This window comes from Poecile atricapillus, chromosome 1 (genome assembly GCF_030490865.1).
Source record: "Poecile atricapillus isolate bPoeAtr1 chromosome 1, bPoeAtr1.hap1, whole genome shotgun sequence".
Taxonomy (NCBI): Eukaryota; Metazoa; Chordata; class Aves; order Passeriformes; family Paridae; genus Poecile; species Poecile atricapillus.
Genome location: NC_081249.1, coordinates 75,617,635 through 75,634,877, shown reverse-complemented (window position 1 = coordinate 75,634,877; position 17,243 = coordinate 75,617,635). Strand labels below are relative to the sequence as shown.

The window sequence follows — 17,243 nt, the reverse complement described above, 5'->3', positions numbered from 1 at the left end:
ACTAGGACATCACAAAAAATTTGTCATATTCTAAATGGAGCTTTTATATGATGATAAGAACACAGATTACAGGACTTCATTTGGGAATAATTTTAAATTATTCTCAAAAACTTGTTTTCACTTGGCTTAGGACAGGAAAGTTGATCTTCTGTCAGTATTCATTATTTATCATATTATTTATTCGTTATTTATCAGACCATTTTGACTCAATTTGAGTTTTCCAAAACTGTCACATGGGACTAGATTCAGATTGGTAGACAGAGACAAATATAAGGATAGGTAAGAATGATAGAAATATATTGGACTAGACGGAGTCACTGCATTTTTTAAAGATTTTTTGAGTTATTGTTGTTTAGGTGTTAAATGAGGGGATTAAAGAGTGTGGAATGGATGAGCATTTGACATCTTTAGGAGACAACTACTGGTTCCTGTTTGCTTAAACAGCATATATCTGGAAGTTTATAAATTTTGATATAACAAATGGTCTGCGTCTGCCCAGCATCATAACCACCTGATATCTTTATAGAATGCATTTGTGGGCATATATCAATATTTACAATAAATATGCCTAACTATGCTGAGCTTCCAAGTAGAATGGTACATGAAGTGTAATTCTGGAATCTATGCTCCGTACTTTCAACATATGAGCAGTGTTGACACATCTGAAACTGATATATTTTCTTTGTTTTTCTTTCCAGTTAATGAAAGTCATATAGTAGTTCAAGCTTTGCGGCTGAACACCACATCAAAGCTTACATTTGCAGACTGCACACGTTTTGATGAGCTGGTTAAAGATGTATTTCCTGGCACTGATTCTAAAGATGTGGAATATGCTGAGTTAGCTGCAGCTTTAGAACAAGTCTTTGAAGAAGCAAACTTGGAAATTATAAGCACACAGGTAAAGATCAACTATAGCAACAAAGCAGTATTATTCTGAATTAGATCTGATTGATATTCATTTAACTAATTTCTGTTTTCTTTTCAAAAATCTTTAATAAAATAAGTGAGAATGACTGGTAGTTAGATTCTAATTACCTTTATACAAAAAATTAGATGTGTGTTTGAAGCATGGTAGACCAGTTATGTTATTGAAAGAAAAATAGCATAAGGAAAGTTAAGATGTGAACATGTGGCAGTTTCATTCAAGCCAGATACAAATGCCGATTAATATTTTGGACAGTGAAAGAATTAAATATGTGAATATTTGATTTTTGCAAGCAGTTCTCTGCCTTGTTTTTATTTATTTATTGTAAAACTGAACAAAGTTTTGTGATTGAAGATTTGTTAAATTCTCATTAAAAATGTGACCAAAGATGGCTATTATTTTTGTATTAGTAATTTAGTGAAATGCTTCTAACATGTAAAATAAATTTCTTCATAAACTTTAGTATCATAATTTTAAATATACCTGCTAATATCTATTGTTTAAAAAAAGAAAACGATAGGAAGTGTCTGTATGCAAAGTAAATCTGAGAAATACTACAAGAGAACATGTTTGATTCCGCTTTACAATTTCACATAGCTATTATCTCTTCCGTTGTCTAGATCAAGAAGGCTTTGGAGTTATATGAACAGCTGCGTCAAAGAATGGGTGTAGTTATTGTAGGTCCAAGCGGCGGAGGCAAATCAACGCTCTGGCGGATGTTGAAGACAGCCCTTGGTAAAACTGGCAAAGTAGTGAAGCAGTACACAATGAATCCCAAGGCCATGCCTCGGCATCAGCTGCTGGGCCGTATTGACATGGATACCAGGGAATGGTCTGACGGAGTGCTTACAAACAGTGCTCGGCAAGTGGTGCGAGAGCCCCGAGGTGTGTCTGAGGCGGGTCTTGCAGATTGTTACACTGAAATGACTGAAATAGATCCTTTTCAAGTACTTCTTTATATTGTGTTGTTACTTGTGCCTAGCATAAGACAAGAAGAACTTCTGGTAACAATTGTAGCCAAAAGCTATGTTCTTTACAAATGTTGTGATAAGAAATCAAAAAATAGGCAGCAGAAGGTAAAGCATGTGAGGAGTGTTTTCATGGAACTGTAAGTCATAATGAAGAAAGAATAATAAATAGCATTAAAATAGCAAGGGGTGATATTTTTGAACTCTTTTTTTTTGGGGTTGATATTTTTTTTTTATTTTAAAAATAGATATTACTTCATGGATAATTTGTGATGGTGATATTGATCCTGAATGGATTGAATCTTTGAATTCTGTTTTGGATGACAACAAATTGTTGACTATGCCCAGTGGAGAAAGAATTCAATTTGGTTCAAATGTCAACTTTATATTTGAAACTCATGACCTCAGCTGTGCCTCTCCTGCTACAATATCTCGAATGGGAATGATCTTTCTGAGGTAAACCACAGGAGTATTACCTACTTTTTAAAGTAAGCTTACTTTTAAAGTGTGCTTACTTGTTTTGAAAGGTATTCTTAAGTGAAGGGAGCAGTTGCTTACACTTAGGAAGCCAGTCATTGGGAAAGTTTCTTTAGGCTATGTATCCCTTTTGTGTTGTTAGTTATAGACTCTTGACTGAAATACCTCAGATTGTTTTAAAAGACATTGTGAATTATTTACTTGAAAGCCCAATTATTGAATAGAAATTGTTAAATTATTTTACTAGTATTTTTTCTGGAGTTTTGTTGTTCCTTTAAAACAGTCTGTTTAAGGACATTAGTGTCTTGTATTTATCTGAATCTTCTTTTTTTTTTAATTAGTGATGAGGATACAGATCTTAATGCTCTGATAAAGTCTTGGATAAGAAGTCAGCCTGAAGAATCCAGATACAACCTTGAAAACTGGATTGGGGACTATTTTGAAAAGGCTTTAAACTGGGTTGTAAAGAAGGTTAGTAAGCGAATAGTTAATCAACTTTCAGCTTCTGTTAATTATGATCCATTTTTCTAGAATAGGAATCATATATAATTCAGATTAATTTTTGAACTGTAATTAAAAAAAATAAATAAATCTCAGTGCTTTTTTGATAAAATTACAGAATTGTAGAATATCCTGAGTTGGAAGGGACCCACAGGAATCATGGAAGTCTTAATTCCTGGCCCTGCACAGGACCACCCCAAGAATCAAACCATGCACCTGCAAGCATTGTCTAAACCGTTCCTGTACTCCGGCAGGCTTGGTGCTGTGACCCCATTAATGATGCTTCCCTGACTCCCCTTCTGGAGGAGTTGGATTTGCACTGATCAAGTAGTTTATGTGCTGAAAATACTTTTTAGGAGACTTCCCCACTCTCCTGTGGCCAGTGTGCTCGTGTTTTAGAGATGTAGATTATCTCCTCCTGGGGAACATGCATGGTCCTGTTGTATTCTTCTGATTATTTTTTCTCCTAGTTCTTTTACCTGTGGCATTTTTTAGACTTTAAAGTATCAAAGGAAAAACCTTGGCATTATTCCTGAGGCTGAAAATTCCCTTTGGTGCCAAAGAGCAAAATCCATAAAGAATCTGTTCAAAAGGAAGATTTGCAGTGTATAGTTATGTTTATTCCTTACTGATTCTCAAAATCTGTGAGGAAAGTTCTGACTGCTTATCCTGAGTTACACAGACTCATAGTCTGGAATTAAAACCTCCAAATCAGTGCTTAGAAATAATTTAATACCAAGTGAATTTTCTAGAATAATAGCAGTGCTGAGATCTTTCCTCATTTGTGTAAATGTCAAAAAGCAGTGAGTAATAACAGCATGCTAGCAACACATCACATTTATATTGAGGAATATATTTAAATCTACTACAACTTTCAATTTACAGAATGACTTTGTAGTAGAAACAAGTTTAATTGGAACTGTAATGAATGGATTGTCTCATCTTCATGGAAGTACTGATCATAGACAGTTTATTATTAACTTGTTACGTGGTCTTGGTGGCAATCTCAACATGAAGTCACGACAAGAATTTGCAAAAGAGGTAATCTCTTCATTCTAATTTGATTTTGATTTGTGTTATCTGTAGGGGGAATAGCTGAGAAGTGTAGGAATGTTTTATGTGTCACTGATGCATTGCATTCATCCCAGATGGCAGTCCTTTGGTCCTGCACCACGAGATAGTGAAATGCCTTTGTCCATACTGCTTTGTGCAAGGACCCACTGTAGCAGACTGTGTTTGGTTAGACGTATTGTATGTGTAATTCAGATTTATTTTTGTGGGTTTTTTTTCTGTTCAGAGTACTTGAAATAGTTACAGGACTTTGCACTTCATCAGGGAAGTATTCTTAGGTATTCTTATTAGGATGCCTAATATAAAAAAAAATTAAAGCTTTTCTAAATATAATTTTATTTTTTTTTTTATATTATGGAAAGTGGAAGAGTAATATATTATTGTTTAGTTAATGATTTAATCATAAAGCATATGTATGGTATGATTGAATTTTCAAAGGCAGCCTCAAGCCATCAAATCAAAGAATTATATGTTTAATTTTTCATAAGTATTTTTTGAACATTCTTTAGAGTAGCTTGAAATGGTAGATCTTGTTAGGACTATGGATTTAACTGAAGCTTTATTTTTATTTCTTTTCAAGATTTTCAGTTGGGCACAAGAGTCTCCTCCTGATCCGAGGAAGCCCCTGGACACGTATTATGACACTGACACTGGAGAGATAATGCTGTATCAGTTGAAAAAACCTGAAAATCTAACAGCTGATGACTTCATTAATCTCCAAACACTTCCTGTCATCCAAACCCCTGACATGCAGAGAGGTTTAGATTACTTTAGACCATGGCTAGATATTAATAATAAGCAGCCATTTCTTCTTGTGGGTCCTGAAGGATGTGGAAAGGGGTAAAAAATAGTTCCTACTTTAAGTAAAATATACTTCTAGTTCTTTGACAGATTTGTAATTTTTTTTACAATGCTTTTATCATATGACTTTCTGATAGATTAGGACTTGCTTAGGTCATTGATTCAACAAACCTTATGCTGTGGCAAATAAGTAAATTCTTATGAAGTTCTATGAATTCTTATGAAGTGTCAGTTCAGACTGTCACTATGCATCTAAGACATCTGAATGTGGCTTTTAGATACAAAACAGGATCTTTGGAAAATCTACTGTCATGGAGCAGCAGCTTAGAGGCACATGAGATCCAGTCTCATTTCAAGAGGCTCTAGATGCCGTATGCAGGCAACTCAATTTAGCATATCCTGTTGCCTTTATTAGATTCCTTATTTACATGGTTTGGGTCACTGTAATCAAGGAAATAAGTTAGCTGTTTTGTGTAGCTGTATACACTACACTTTCATTGAATTTTGTGAATGAAAAATGTTACCATTTTAAAGGCAAGAATGTTAAATTCAGCAAACCTCATGCTCCATCTATTCCATTAATATAGGATGTAGTATATGCATTTTATTCAGAAACTGTAAAATATCTTTGGATACACAGCATTTTAATTTATTTATGCCTATATGTATGTACATGTTTGATTTTCTAGGATGCTGCTTCACTATGCATTTTCTCAGCTCCGCTCCACTCAGATCGCTACTGTTCACTGCAGTGCACAGACTACTTCTCAACATCTTCTACAGAAATTAAGTCAAACTTGCATTGTAATCAGCACAAACACTGGACGAGTGTACAGACCAAAGGACTGTGAAAGGCTGGTTTTGTACCTAAAAGACATCAATCTACCCAAACCTGATAAATGGGGAACAAGCACTCTTGTGGCTTTTCTGCAGCAGGTGAACACTTATGTGTGTGATTTATAGAGACTCTAGTAAACTGGATACAATTTTGTGTATGTTGTAAATACTTAACACTGATTAATTTCAGTGTTACAATCCTGCATCCTGTTGGGTGTTGTTGCATTAGTTTTGTTTGTACTTTAATAGGCTGTGTAGGTGTCAGCTAGAAATAAGATACCATTTTTATTTGGCTGATATTTATAAATACATGAAGACAGTGCTTTTCTCAGCGAGTTACAGTGCAGTAGACATAGCAATGGCAAGAAAATTGCTAGGAGCAGTCAGCGTGGATTCACCAGGGGCAAATCATGCTTGATGAGGGAGAGTCAATATAGTCAACCTGGACTTCACTAGGACCATTGATGCTGTCTCCCAAAAGATCCTCACAAGAGAAGCTGTTGATACAGGCTGCATAAGCAGATAGTGAAGTGGGTTGAAAGTTGGCTGGAGAGCCAGGCCCAGAGGGTGATCATCAGTAGTACAGAGTCTACTTGGAAACCATGATCTGTTTTAAGATCTTCATTAATGATTGGGACAATGGAGTCCTGCAAATCTGCGGATGATGAAATTGTGAGGAGTAAGGCAATTAAGAAAGCAGAAATAATGGTATACTTTTCACTATTTTATTACATCTTACTTTGTATGATACTCTGTTGACTTTCCTTTAATGAAATATTTATTTAATTATTAAAGGTTCTTACCTATCAAGGATTTTATGATGAAAATCTGGAATGGGTTGGTTTAGAAAACATCCAAATTGTGGCTTCCATGTCAGCTGGAGGAACATTAGGAAGACACAAACTTAGCTCCAGATTTACTTCTATAGTTCGTCTCTGTGCAATTGAGTAAGTATATGTAAATTAGTCTCTCAGAGCTCAGATTCAGCCTCTCTATATAAGGACCTCTTGTCAATTTAGTCTTTACAAAGATGTGGCTGTTCTAGTCTTTCATCTTTTCTCACAGTGTGTTATTGTCAGATTTGGTGCTATTTGGTACCTCTTAGCACCAGTGTTTGAAATATGTTTCCTGTTGGATAATTTTGATTGCAGTAAACTGCTTTCTGCAACTTTATGTGAAGGTGTTATTTGGTTAAAAAGTTAGAGAAATTGAAGTTTATTTATTTGTTTTTAAGTTTGACCATATTAACAGATGTATTTAGAAAATTTCTGAGAGTGGCCTAATGCAATAAAATGGTAATTTTACTCAGCTGCTGGATGGAAATGCTATTCAATGAAATTTCTCAGTAATTGTGTATATAAGTTTAACTCAGTTTTAATTAAATAGAAAAAGTCCATAATGATTGGTTTTTTTTCCCTTTTTAGCTATCCAGAAAGAGAACAACTGCAAACTATTTATAGTGCCTATCTGGAACCCGTACTACAGAAAAACCTGAAGAATCACCCTGTTTGGGGTTCTTTACCAAAAATACATCAGCTAGCAGGATCTATGGTTCAGATCTATGAACAGGTATGGAAACCTTTCTTCTTTCTTCAAGGAGATGGAGAATTCAGGTGTTTTATTGCAAATAATTAGCTTTTGATGTTAACAAGTGTGTAAAAAGGTTTATCACTATTAAAATCTAAGTTTATATCTTTTTAATAAAGTTGATACCAATTTTGGAACTTTTATTTTCAGAGGATCTTAGGTATTAGAATCAAGCAGAGTAACCTGTAAGTGCTCTTGCTTTCCCACAGATTTGTTTCAGGATTTTGGTATGCATCTTAACACTTCTATACTTTCAGTTCCTGATTTATAAAATGTGGTTAACAGTGTTTTCCTACTAAATGGATGAGGAGACAGTGCAACAGATGGTTGTGTGCACAGTTGTTAAGGATGCTGTTAAGAACACAGAAGGAGAGATGAGGATGGAGTCCTTTACAAACATCAAGGACTACCTATTAAAATTGTACATTGTTAAAAACAGGTATTTAGAACTGGACACAAGTTTATTTTAGCCTCCCACTTGAAATTTTATGAACTTCTATCTAGCAAAATGCTTAACTACTTGCTTTTCTTAATCAGTACATAGCCTCACTAGGGACGGTGCTGTGTGCTGCTTGCTGCAGTATGTATGAATGTCCCCATCCAGGCAGAAGCGTGATACAGACTTGATCCTTATGACTACACTGTGAGTTCAGTCACTAGTTGGAATGCACCCATTAGCAGGTGTTTCATATGGCATTATCGATGTATTCAGAGAAATACGAGTTTAAATCTCATTACACTGCGATCAAATAACTGATGAAAACTGTTATTCCTTGAATTAAAGATGTAGTTTTAATTTCAAATATCCTCTCTGGGAGAAGAGCAAGTATGAAGTATTTTGTAGTGAGAAAGTGTTACTAATTTAGGTAGGTTTTAGTGAGAAAATGTTAATAATTTAGGTAGGTTTTTATTACATTTCAGTATTGCTTTTGTGGTTCATATTTGGTATTGTTTTAAAAAAATTAAAATACATTTTAAAAACAATGTATTTTGTCTAATACTGCACTCACAGTCCTAGGTGAGATGTACAGATGTTTCCATAAAAAATGATACAGAAAAAGTGTTCTGAGAAAATATTTAGTGGTCAGAAAACAAGGTTTAAACTAAGAGTGCATTCATAAAATATCTAAATGTTCACCAACTAGAATACTGATCTACTACTTCTACCTTAGAAAAAGTGCTTTACATTTTATAATACCACTTTTTTTTTTCTTTCCTTAACTCATATTTTTAGGTACGAGCAAAATTCATAGTTGACGATCACAGTCATTACCTTTTTACACCATGTATTCTTACTCAGTGGGTTCTTGGTTTATTCAGATACAATTTAGAAGGTGGTAAGTCACTTGCTTGGTTTTCATTAATAAAGTAGTTCTAAAATGGCCTAGATTATTATTGATATCAGTCTTACTGTTGGTTCCACACACATCTTTTTAAACTGTGAACTTAATAGAGGGGAAAGATCGCCTGTCAGTTCATTCCGTAACATAAGAGCAAAGTTTAAAAAAATCCAGTGATGTTTAAAGATATGCATGGGAGTTATTTATGGTTTAAGGGAAGTTAATAGGTTGGGAGTGCATTCTTACTATGGGAACTTGAACTGTGCCCCTACTCTTCACTGTTTTGTTCCATGGTTTTGTGTTTTGTGTTGGGGTTTTTTGAGCATATATGTTGTTTTCTGGATTCCCAGAGCCTTACCTCTCATGCTTGGTATAGCCTTGTCTGCTATACCTGGTTGTTTAAACCTGGTTTATACACATACTTCATGGGCTGCTTTCTGATCTTGTTTTTGACTCTGAAATAGGTATTATTACTACATCAAGAGCAATTAGTCATTATGTTTTAGCTCTTGCATTGATTAGAAGGTTGCGTAGAGGGCTGCTTAAAGAGGATAAAAGTTGTACGAATGCTGCGCTCCCTTTCCTCTTATTTTCTGGGATCATGAGATGGTAAATGCAGTATGAGTGATGTCAGAAAAGCTGCACTGACAATCAGTGCATGGGTAATGTCAGCTCATTTAGGGACTTCTTAGTTGTATATAATGATGACATATGCATGTGCTTTTCCAATGTTGAACAACAAGGCTTGTTATTTACTCACCTTACTTACTACTTTTGTGATGAATATTTAACATTTGGAGTGTCTAGTGGCATTTTCTAATACAGACTGTTTTGGGTATTCTTGTTTCAGTATTTGTTATCAGTCTTTCTCTTCCTATTTAAGAATGTCTTCTGAATTTTCTTGATTTCATTGCCTGGAAAACTGACTTTTCATTTTACCTTTGTGTGCAACACCTTGCTCATTTTTGTTAGAAGCTGACACTTGTTTTAATAGAGAGAACTTGCTTTAATAAGATAAATTTAATTTTATCTTGTAATGATCCATACAGAAATTATTAAAAAACACTTCATAATGTTTACTTTTTCTTTTATTTCTTCCTTACCGATGCTCTCCCACTGGTATGTAATCTCTCTTGCTCATTTTCAATATCATATTTTAAAGTGGAAATTTGAAAATCTATTATAAATATAAAAAATGAATTCTCTCCTTAAATTTTGTAGGTTCATTAATACAAACTCCAGACATTGTATTGGAAGTTCTAGCTTATGAAGCACGTCGCTTGTTCCGTGACAGAATTGTTAGCATGAAGGAACTTCAAGTATTTGATAATATTTTGACCAAAGTGTTTCAAGGTGATTGGGGCTCAGATGTTCTGGACAATATGGCAGGTAAGCCATTTGAAGCATACCACACAAACTTGAAATGTTTGTTTAGGAAGTGCCTGATCAAGTTAGATAGCATATGAATTGAACACCTAATGTTTCAAATGTTTCCTTTTTTTTTCCCAGATACCTTTTATGTAACTTGGGGAGCTTGTCAAGAGGCGTTCATCACACCAGGCCAGGCACTACCACCACATGGGAGGTCACTTGGCAGACTAAACTCAACAGACCTGAAAGATGTTATTCAAAAAGTGAGACACAATTAAAGAATATTCACATCAACGGTTCACAGCAATGATTCTAGACAGTTTTGGCAAAGAGTAACATGCAAGCAACCAGGTTTTTGGTGTGGGCTGCCTCTTGTTTAAAGAATCACCTTTTGCATTTGGTGAAGCAAGGGAAAGACTTGTGAAGTTATGTGGCAGGCAGTAGGAAGTATCATGCAGCAAGGTTATGTTAATGAAAGGACATCAGGTGCATTTGTGCATTTGCTGCTGATTTACAACAGTTTGATGAACCAACATTTTGAGAAACATTTATGTCCATATGTATTTGTGTATTGTTCAGGTACATAAGTGTTTTATTAAATAATTTCTTTTTCAATTTGCAATATGGTAATATAATTTGTGTTCGAAGAAATGCAAATGGAGATTTGGCATGCTTTTAAGCAGTAGCGTAGCAAAAGTGAACTTGATGAGGAAATGCAAACATTTTAACTCTTCTAGGCTATCTGATTTTTAGGATGAGAGCTCTGAGATTGTCACTCTTAGGCATAGTGTTTGATGGACTGCTTTTGCAGATGGGAATCTACTCCCTCCCCTTAAGTGCCAACTTGTGACCAATACACTATATGGGAAATGATGAAATTCAATAGCCTCAGGAAGCAGGGAGTTTGTTGGTTTTGGGTTTTTTTACTGACTGCAAGGTTATATTGGACTATAAAGATGAGGTTTTAATAAGTATAACAGGGTCATAATTTAATTGTAGGATCTGTTGTTGTGTGTGTTTCACTAGGAACTTCCATAATCTGCAATTATGCAGCAATTAGGTGCCTTAGGTGAATGAGAAAACATTCTCATGAGTTATTAATTAATCTGTAGTCAGAGACACAGCTCAGACTTTGTTCTGGTCCATTATTCAGTTTTAATTAGTTCAGTGGTAGACTCCTATTTCAATATATCAAAGACTTCCAGGGTGTTCTGGTAGTGGGTGTAGTGTGATATAGTCATTATTAATATATTTTTTACTTATAAAGGGTATGCGAGGTATCTAAATTCTGTCACAAAAATATTTTTTTCTGAATGAGGACCAGTTTGGTCTATTAAGCTTTTAAGCCCTTCTTTTCTAAGTGTTTAAATGTTGGATGTTGTAATTTCTCAGTTTTTGTTTATTATTAGTGATCAGATTTTTTTTCTCTTTTTTAAAAAAATAGGGTATCATTCATTATGGACGGGACAAAAAAGAGATAGATATTTTACTGTTCCATGAAGTCCTCAGTTATATGTCCCAAGTGGACAGAGTGCTGAGTTTTCCTGGAGGATCACTTCTTTTGGCAGGACGGAGTGGTGTAGGTCGTCGGACAGTTACCTCTTTAGTTAGTCATATGCATGGAGCTGTTCTGATTACTCCCAAAATTTCCAGAGGTTATCAGCTGAAGCAGTTCAAAAGTGATCTTAAATATGTAAGTCTCTCAGTTTCGTCTATTTTGTAATGTTGTGGGTGTATGTTAAAGAAAAAAAAATAGGGAATTTTGAAGGACACAAAAGGTTGTGTGAAGAGATACTTTAAGAGAAGAAAAATGGCAGTCTAAATGAAATAAGTGATTTTTTAGAAGTTCTCACTCTAGATGTGTATACTGTTCTTTACAATAACTAGCTGAAATTCCACTTTTTGTAATACCAGAGCTCTTTTTGATTGTTGTAGAACTTACAAATAAGAAGTTTATGTGCATATTGGAAAGGCTTTTTCATGTATGTATTTCCATGTTGGTACATACTTTTATTTTCTATCTCTACTATGATCTGCCAGTTAATAGTAGTTGAAACAAATAAAATTTTAGTAATTGATGAAAGTGTACATATTATTTAAAACCAGATGCAAACCTTGAATCAACAGTTTCTCCTTACCTTCAGCAATGCTAAAGAAAATCCTAGATCTATGCCTACACAAAAGAGTGATTCAGTTCTATCGTTGAGTCATATTCATAAACATAATCTATGAAAGAGCCTGTTTTAATTTTTTTTTTCATTACTAAGCTGTATATCTAGGTAAAATGTTCTTTATATTTGATATCTCATATATCTGAATCACCTGGAAATCTTTTGTAAATATATAATAGTGTAGATGCTCTGGAGAAAATATGTATGTAATATATAGTCAAGGAAAGATTATGATCCTTGTTGGTCCCTTCCAGCTCAGGATACTGTATGATTATTATTCTCTTATGAACAGTACACTGAGATTTAAATGTCTTCCCTGCTTCTAGGTGATGGAGCTTGCAGGCATTGAAGCACAGCAGGTGGTATTGCTGCTTGAAGACTACCAGTTTGTTCATTCCACTTTCCTGGAGATGGTCAACAGTTTACTGTCCTCAGGTGAGCCAAGTCCAAAGAGATTATGGTACTACTTTTGCCATTCAGACTTAGCTCAGTGAGGCAGAATGATGTTTTAGATGATGTTTTCTGACTTCATGTCTCTATCAGAAGATTTAGTTAGCTTTCTATACTGTATTAATTAGAATACTTGGATGTAAGAACCTGACTCACAGTTCACTTAGCTGTCCTTTTATTTACCCTGTAGTACAGGTGCTTTCAGTTCCTCTAATTCATTTCAAGGGAGTTCTTATAACTCCTTATAGTGTAAGAGCAAAACGAGAATGCATTCTAATCTAGTTTCCCTTTTATAATAAAACGCAAAACTGAGAGGTTTCCACTGCTTTACTAGATTGTATAGATGGAAGTCTTTAATTAGTCACCAGCAAAGCTTACTTTTCTGAAGGTAGTGAGATGATAAATAACAATCAAAAATAACAGAAGTGACTTTATTTTACTGTCCAGCTTTGTTCCTGGATCAGAGAGAAGATCATTGAAGGACTGAGTCAAAGTTGCTAAATGATTTTTTTGGAACTGCAGTAGTTTAAGAGCTGATTAATAAGAGTACCAGATTTTCCTGTCCCTCAGGTGCTACCCCAAATCTATTTACAGTATCAAATTTTCATTGTCCAGTGTTAAAACTATGTCTGAGGATCTTGGCAACTATTCACTTTCATGTGCCTGTGTCCTGGTGTATGACAGTTTGGTTTGATTTGTTTTGTATGCAGTACAGGGTCACTGTCTTTGGGTAGATTTGAAAGAGCTTTTTTCAAACACATTTCAGCAATATAAACAAAGTAGACTCACTCTATCAAAAATAGAATCACTGTAATTTGTTTTTTTTGTTTTCATGATATGAAAAGAATGATTAAGTATGTGGGATAATACTCAAGAAAGTACAGAGGTGAATACTGTGAAATTTGAATTCTCTGTACAGAGAATTCAAGGGAAGCCTTCAAAGCAATCTAAAGAATTCTAGAGAATTCAAGGGAAGCCTTCAAAGCAATCTAAAGAATCTAAAGAATTAAAGAAAATAAAGAATTCTTTAGATTGCTTCAAAGCAATCTAAAGAATTTAGATATTCTAAAGAATATCTAAAGTATATTTTATCTGACTTAAATTCATTCTTGAAATAGGAGAAGTTCCCGGGCTATATAAAATAGAAGAATTAGAACCGTTGCTGTCTCCTCTGAAGGATCAAGCTTCGCAAGATGGATTTACAGGACCAATTTTCAACTATTTCACATACCGTATGTCAACACAGTTATAAGTTGTAATTAAATATGAAGTTTAAAAGGTGATATAATAATGGACAAATAATTTCTAATGTGGTCTTTTTGTTGTGTGCAGTCTAACTTTTAATTAGTCATTAAATAGCAGGCAGGAATAGTTTTGGTGATGTTTGAGGGCACAGAATCCTCAGCTTAAAATTTATTTTTCTGCCTGAAATTTTGTATTGATGAATGTTCTACAAATGTTATGAAATCTGCTGTTGAAAGTAGTTAGAAGGAAGAAAGCTTTTGTTGCCATTTTTTTCTGGTTCATATAGCTTTAATATTTCTCTAGTAACAGAGACTTCTTCCATTTGTCAATTATACAAAGAAATCACTTTGGATTCATTGAAATTAGAAGGAAGTTTACAGATAGGTTTCTTAATTATTTGTGTTTCTCTCTAATGAAAAGATTAAATGGTTTGGAAATAAATCAAAGAATATGAAAGAATATGAAAGAATACGGTGATAGCAGCCAGCCTTGGAACTACTTCTACTTGGTTGTATTGGTCTACCTGAATTGGAATGAGAACCAGTGCTTTCTACTTAAATACTGTCAGCTCTTCAGAATTAAAAAATGCACTGTGGTATATACATAATGAGAATTTATGGTACTAATTAAGGTTCTACTTATAAACATTCCTGTCCTAGTGTGATTTGATGCTATAGGCTCTTTTTTTTCAGAAATTACCTTCTGATAAGTATTTGAAAGAAATTAAATTATCTTATATTTGCAGTAAATCTACTGGCATGTAGTCAAATTATTATGTGCTAAAAAATCTTACATTTTCTTAGGGATCCAACAAAATCTGCATGTTGTCTTGATCATGGATTCTACCAATTTAAATTTCACAATAAACTGTGAAAGCAATCCAGCACTTTATAAGAAATGTCAGGTTTTATGGATGGAAACCTGGTCAGAAGCCAGTATGAAAAAGGTAAGTTGCATTAATTGTAACTTAATTTAAATTAGTATGCCTAAATATAACTGAGCCCTGGTGAATAAGGTCAAGATATTTAAAGCTGTTAAGGAATAATTATCACTGTACTTATTGAATCTCTTTGTACACTCTTACAAAGCCAGAAAATTCTGCAGAACAGTTAAGTATTATTAGCATTGTTATTTTACCAGTAACATTATGTTTTGTTCTCTCTGTGGGTTGACTTGAACAATATGCTGACTACTATGACTCTGATCAAACACAGCATTTAAGAACAAAATACACGCTACAAGCAAAATGTCAAAGCCAATTGTATTCTGATTGTGTGGTGAGGTTTTGGTGTTGGTTTGGGGTGCAGGGATGATTTCTGTGAGAGGCTGCCAGAAGCTTCCCTCATGTCAGGCTGAGTTAGTGCCAGCTGGTTCCAGGAAGGATATTCTGCTGGCTAAGGCTGAGGCTAACAGCAGTGGTGGCAGTGCCTCTGGGATAGCATTTAACAAATGCAAAGAAGTTATGGTACAGGAGCTAGTACAGCCAGAGGGAGGAGTGAGAAAACATGAAAGAAACATCCCTGCAGACCCCTGGGTCAGTGCAGGAAGGAGGGGCAGGAGGTGCTGGAGCTGAAAGTTCCCCTGCAGCCCCTGGTACAGCCCATGGTGAGGCACCTGTGCCCGTGCAGCCCATGAAGTCCACAGTGGAGCAGAGATTCACCTGCAGCCCATGGAGAGCCTGATGCTGAAGCAGGTAGAAGCACCTGAAGGAATCTGTAACCCCATGGGAAGCCCATGCACATAAATGCATGTGATTGTCACACAGAGCAACACAAACAGAACCCCTAAGCACTAAAAAAAACGGCGCCAGCACAGCATTGGCATCATCCTGTTCCCCTCTCTGAGTGATCTCAGTGGAGGTCAATTAGTGGGCAATATGTACATGGGCAGAATATGGGTTAAGGTTGTATCATTTCCTCTTGAATCGTATATAGTTTTAAAGCTTCTACATTTGTTCTTTTGTTAGGTCCTCTGTGAATTAGTTGTTCCTTCCTACAGCCAGGAAAATCTCTTCCACTTGAGAGACTAGGAAGTTACTAGTGATGTGGAAAGGCAGAATTTATCTTTCTAATGCTAAAAATATTCTGTAAATTCCTTATTCTGACTAAGTGTATAATTTTCAGTCTTTTCCAAAGAGAAGCTATATTGAAGCCTTTGTGTTGTTTTCTTTTGTTTGTTTTTTGTTTGTTTTTTGTTTAAATTTTAACTCAAATTGTCATTGTTTGTGATTTTCATAATCTTGTGATTTCTTTTTAGATACCTGAAATGCTTCTGTGTGATTCAGATGAACAAGAAAAGACTGGAAAGACACACAAAGAAGTTAAGAAAAAACATTCAGGTAATATTTAGGTACACCTACTAGTTATTTTTCTTATTACACACTTGATCCCATCTTGGGCACAGATAATAACATAGTTTGTTTTTAGTAGCATATTCATAGACTTCAGTGTTGTTCACATGGCAAGCATTTTGCCAAAAGGAGAATTAGTCTGGAACGTATATATCAAATGCAGTCTCTTCTGTCACAAGCAGTCACTGTGTATATTTGATTTTATAAGCTGATTTAGCTGTATCTTGTTTTGGTCTGTATCTTCCTTCTGTGTGGATGTTATTTTACAACCCGAAATGTGATGTTTTGAGAGGTTCTAAGTTTATATATGTCATTATTCTTTCTGTAAATCTTCATTTCACTTTATTCATTTCAAAAAATACTTTCTTGTAAGTGATGCCCCTTTTCCAGAAATTTTTTTTTTTATCATAAGACTTCAAATTTAGTCATGTTAAAAGTAGTGTCTCAACGTAATCTAAGAGACCAGTGCCAGCACTCACTTACAGAATACTACTTTTAGCCAGTTTCTATAAAAGTAGGACTTAGAGGTCATGGAACTAACAAAATATAAGATGGTAAGTGGATCACTTGGGAGTTTCTTGTTTTATATTGCTTTTTAATAGGCCAATCAGAATAATGGCCAAAAATAGTATTTGGTGTTCATATTACCATCCCTCTTTATCCTAGATCATTGTAATTAATCTAGGCCACAGTACTTATTAGAGGCATTTATTTATATATAGATAAGCTTTAGCAACTTTTTTCTTTTGTAGGGTAATGCAGTTTATTTTACAGTATCTTTGGGCTACTTTTGAGAAACTGTTCAAAAAATGGAATGGCAGGAAAACCTTTTAGTTTGCCTGTCATCAGAGATAAGGGAGAAGACAAAAACACATGGGCTTTATTTCTAAAACTGTCCAAGTATTTTAAAAGTAATTTTTTTGTGGAAGTAGTTACTTATATGATTAGCCCTCAGTAGTCTGCAATTAATTTTGCTGGCTTTTCCAAACATCAAACAATTTCAGTGTATTTCTTTCTGAGAAATTGGCTTTTCAAATGTACTTACATGTTGTTTCCCTGAGAGTACTTAAAAATAAGTATAGTCCTTGTGCTATTTTGAATACTCTCAGTTAATATCTCAAAAAGCAAGCATATTCTGATGCTTTTTCT

General features: G+C 34.7%; 1 protein-coding gene across 1 annotated transcript in view; it reads left to right on the top strand.

The window, feature by feature from the left end:
• The window catches only part of DYNC2H1 (dynein cytoplasmic 2 heavy chain 1), a 141,299-nt gene that overhangs the window by 29,679 nt on the left and 94,377 nt on the right, over positions 1 to 17,243 (top strand). Inside the window, exons 37-53 of the mRNA XM_058864317.1 lie at positions 699 to 898; positions 1,546 to 1,810; positions 2,142 to 2,349; positions 2,712 to 2,841; positions 3,757 to 3,912; positions 4,523 to 4,782; positions 5,433 to 5,679; positions 6,376 to 6,527; positions 7,005 to 7,149; positions 8,402 to 8,504; positions 9,729 to 9,896; positions 10,017 to 10,141; positions 11,323 to 11,571; positions 12,376 to 12,484; positions 13,618 to 13,731; positions 14,548 to 14,690; positions 16,001 to 16,082. Of these exons, the coding sequence (XP_058720300.1) occupies positions 699 to 898; positions 1,546 to 1,810; positions 2,142 to 2,349; positions 2,712 to 2,841; positions 3,757 to 3,912; positions 4,523 to 4,782; positions 5,433 to 5,679; positions 6,376 to 6,527; positions 7,005 to 7,149; positions 8,402 to 8,504; positions 9,729 to 9,896; positions 10,017 to 10,141; positions 11,323 to 11,571; positions 12,376 to 12,484; positions 13,618 to 13,731; positions 14,548 to 14,690; positions 16,001 to 16,082 (2,856 nt within the window). The remainder of the gene's footprint in view (positions 1 to 698; positions 899 to 1,545; positions 1,811 to 2,141; positions 2,350 to 2,711; positions 2,842 to 3,756; positions 3,913 to 4,522; positions 4,783 to 5,432; positions 5,680 to 6,375; positions 6,528 to 7,004; positions 7,150 to 8,401; positions 8,505 to 9,728; positions 9,897 to 10,016; positions 10,142 to 11,322; positions 11,572 to 12,375; positions 12,485 to 13,617; positions 13,732 to 14,547; positions 14,691 to 16,000; positions 16,083 to 17,243) is intronic.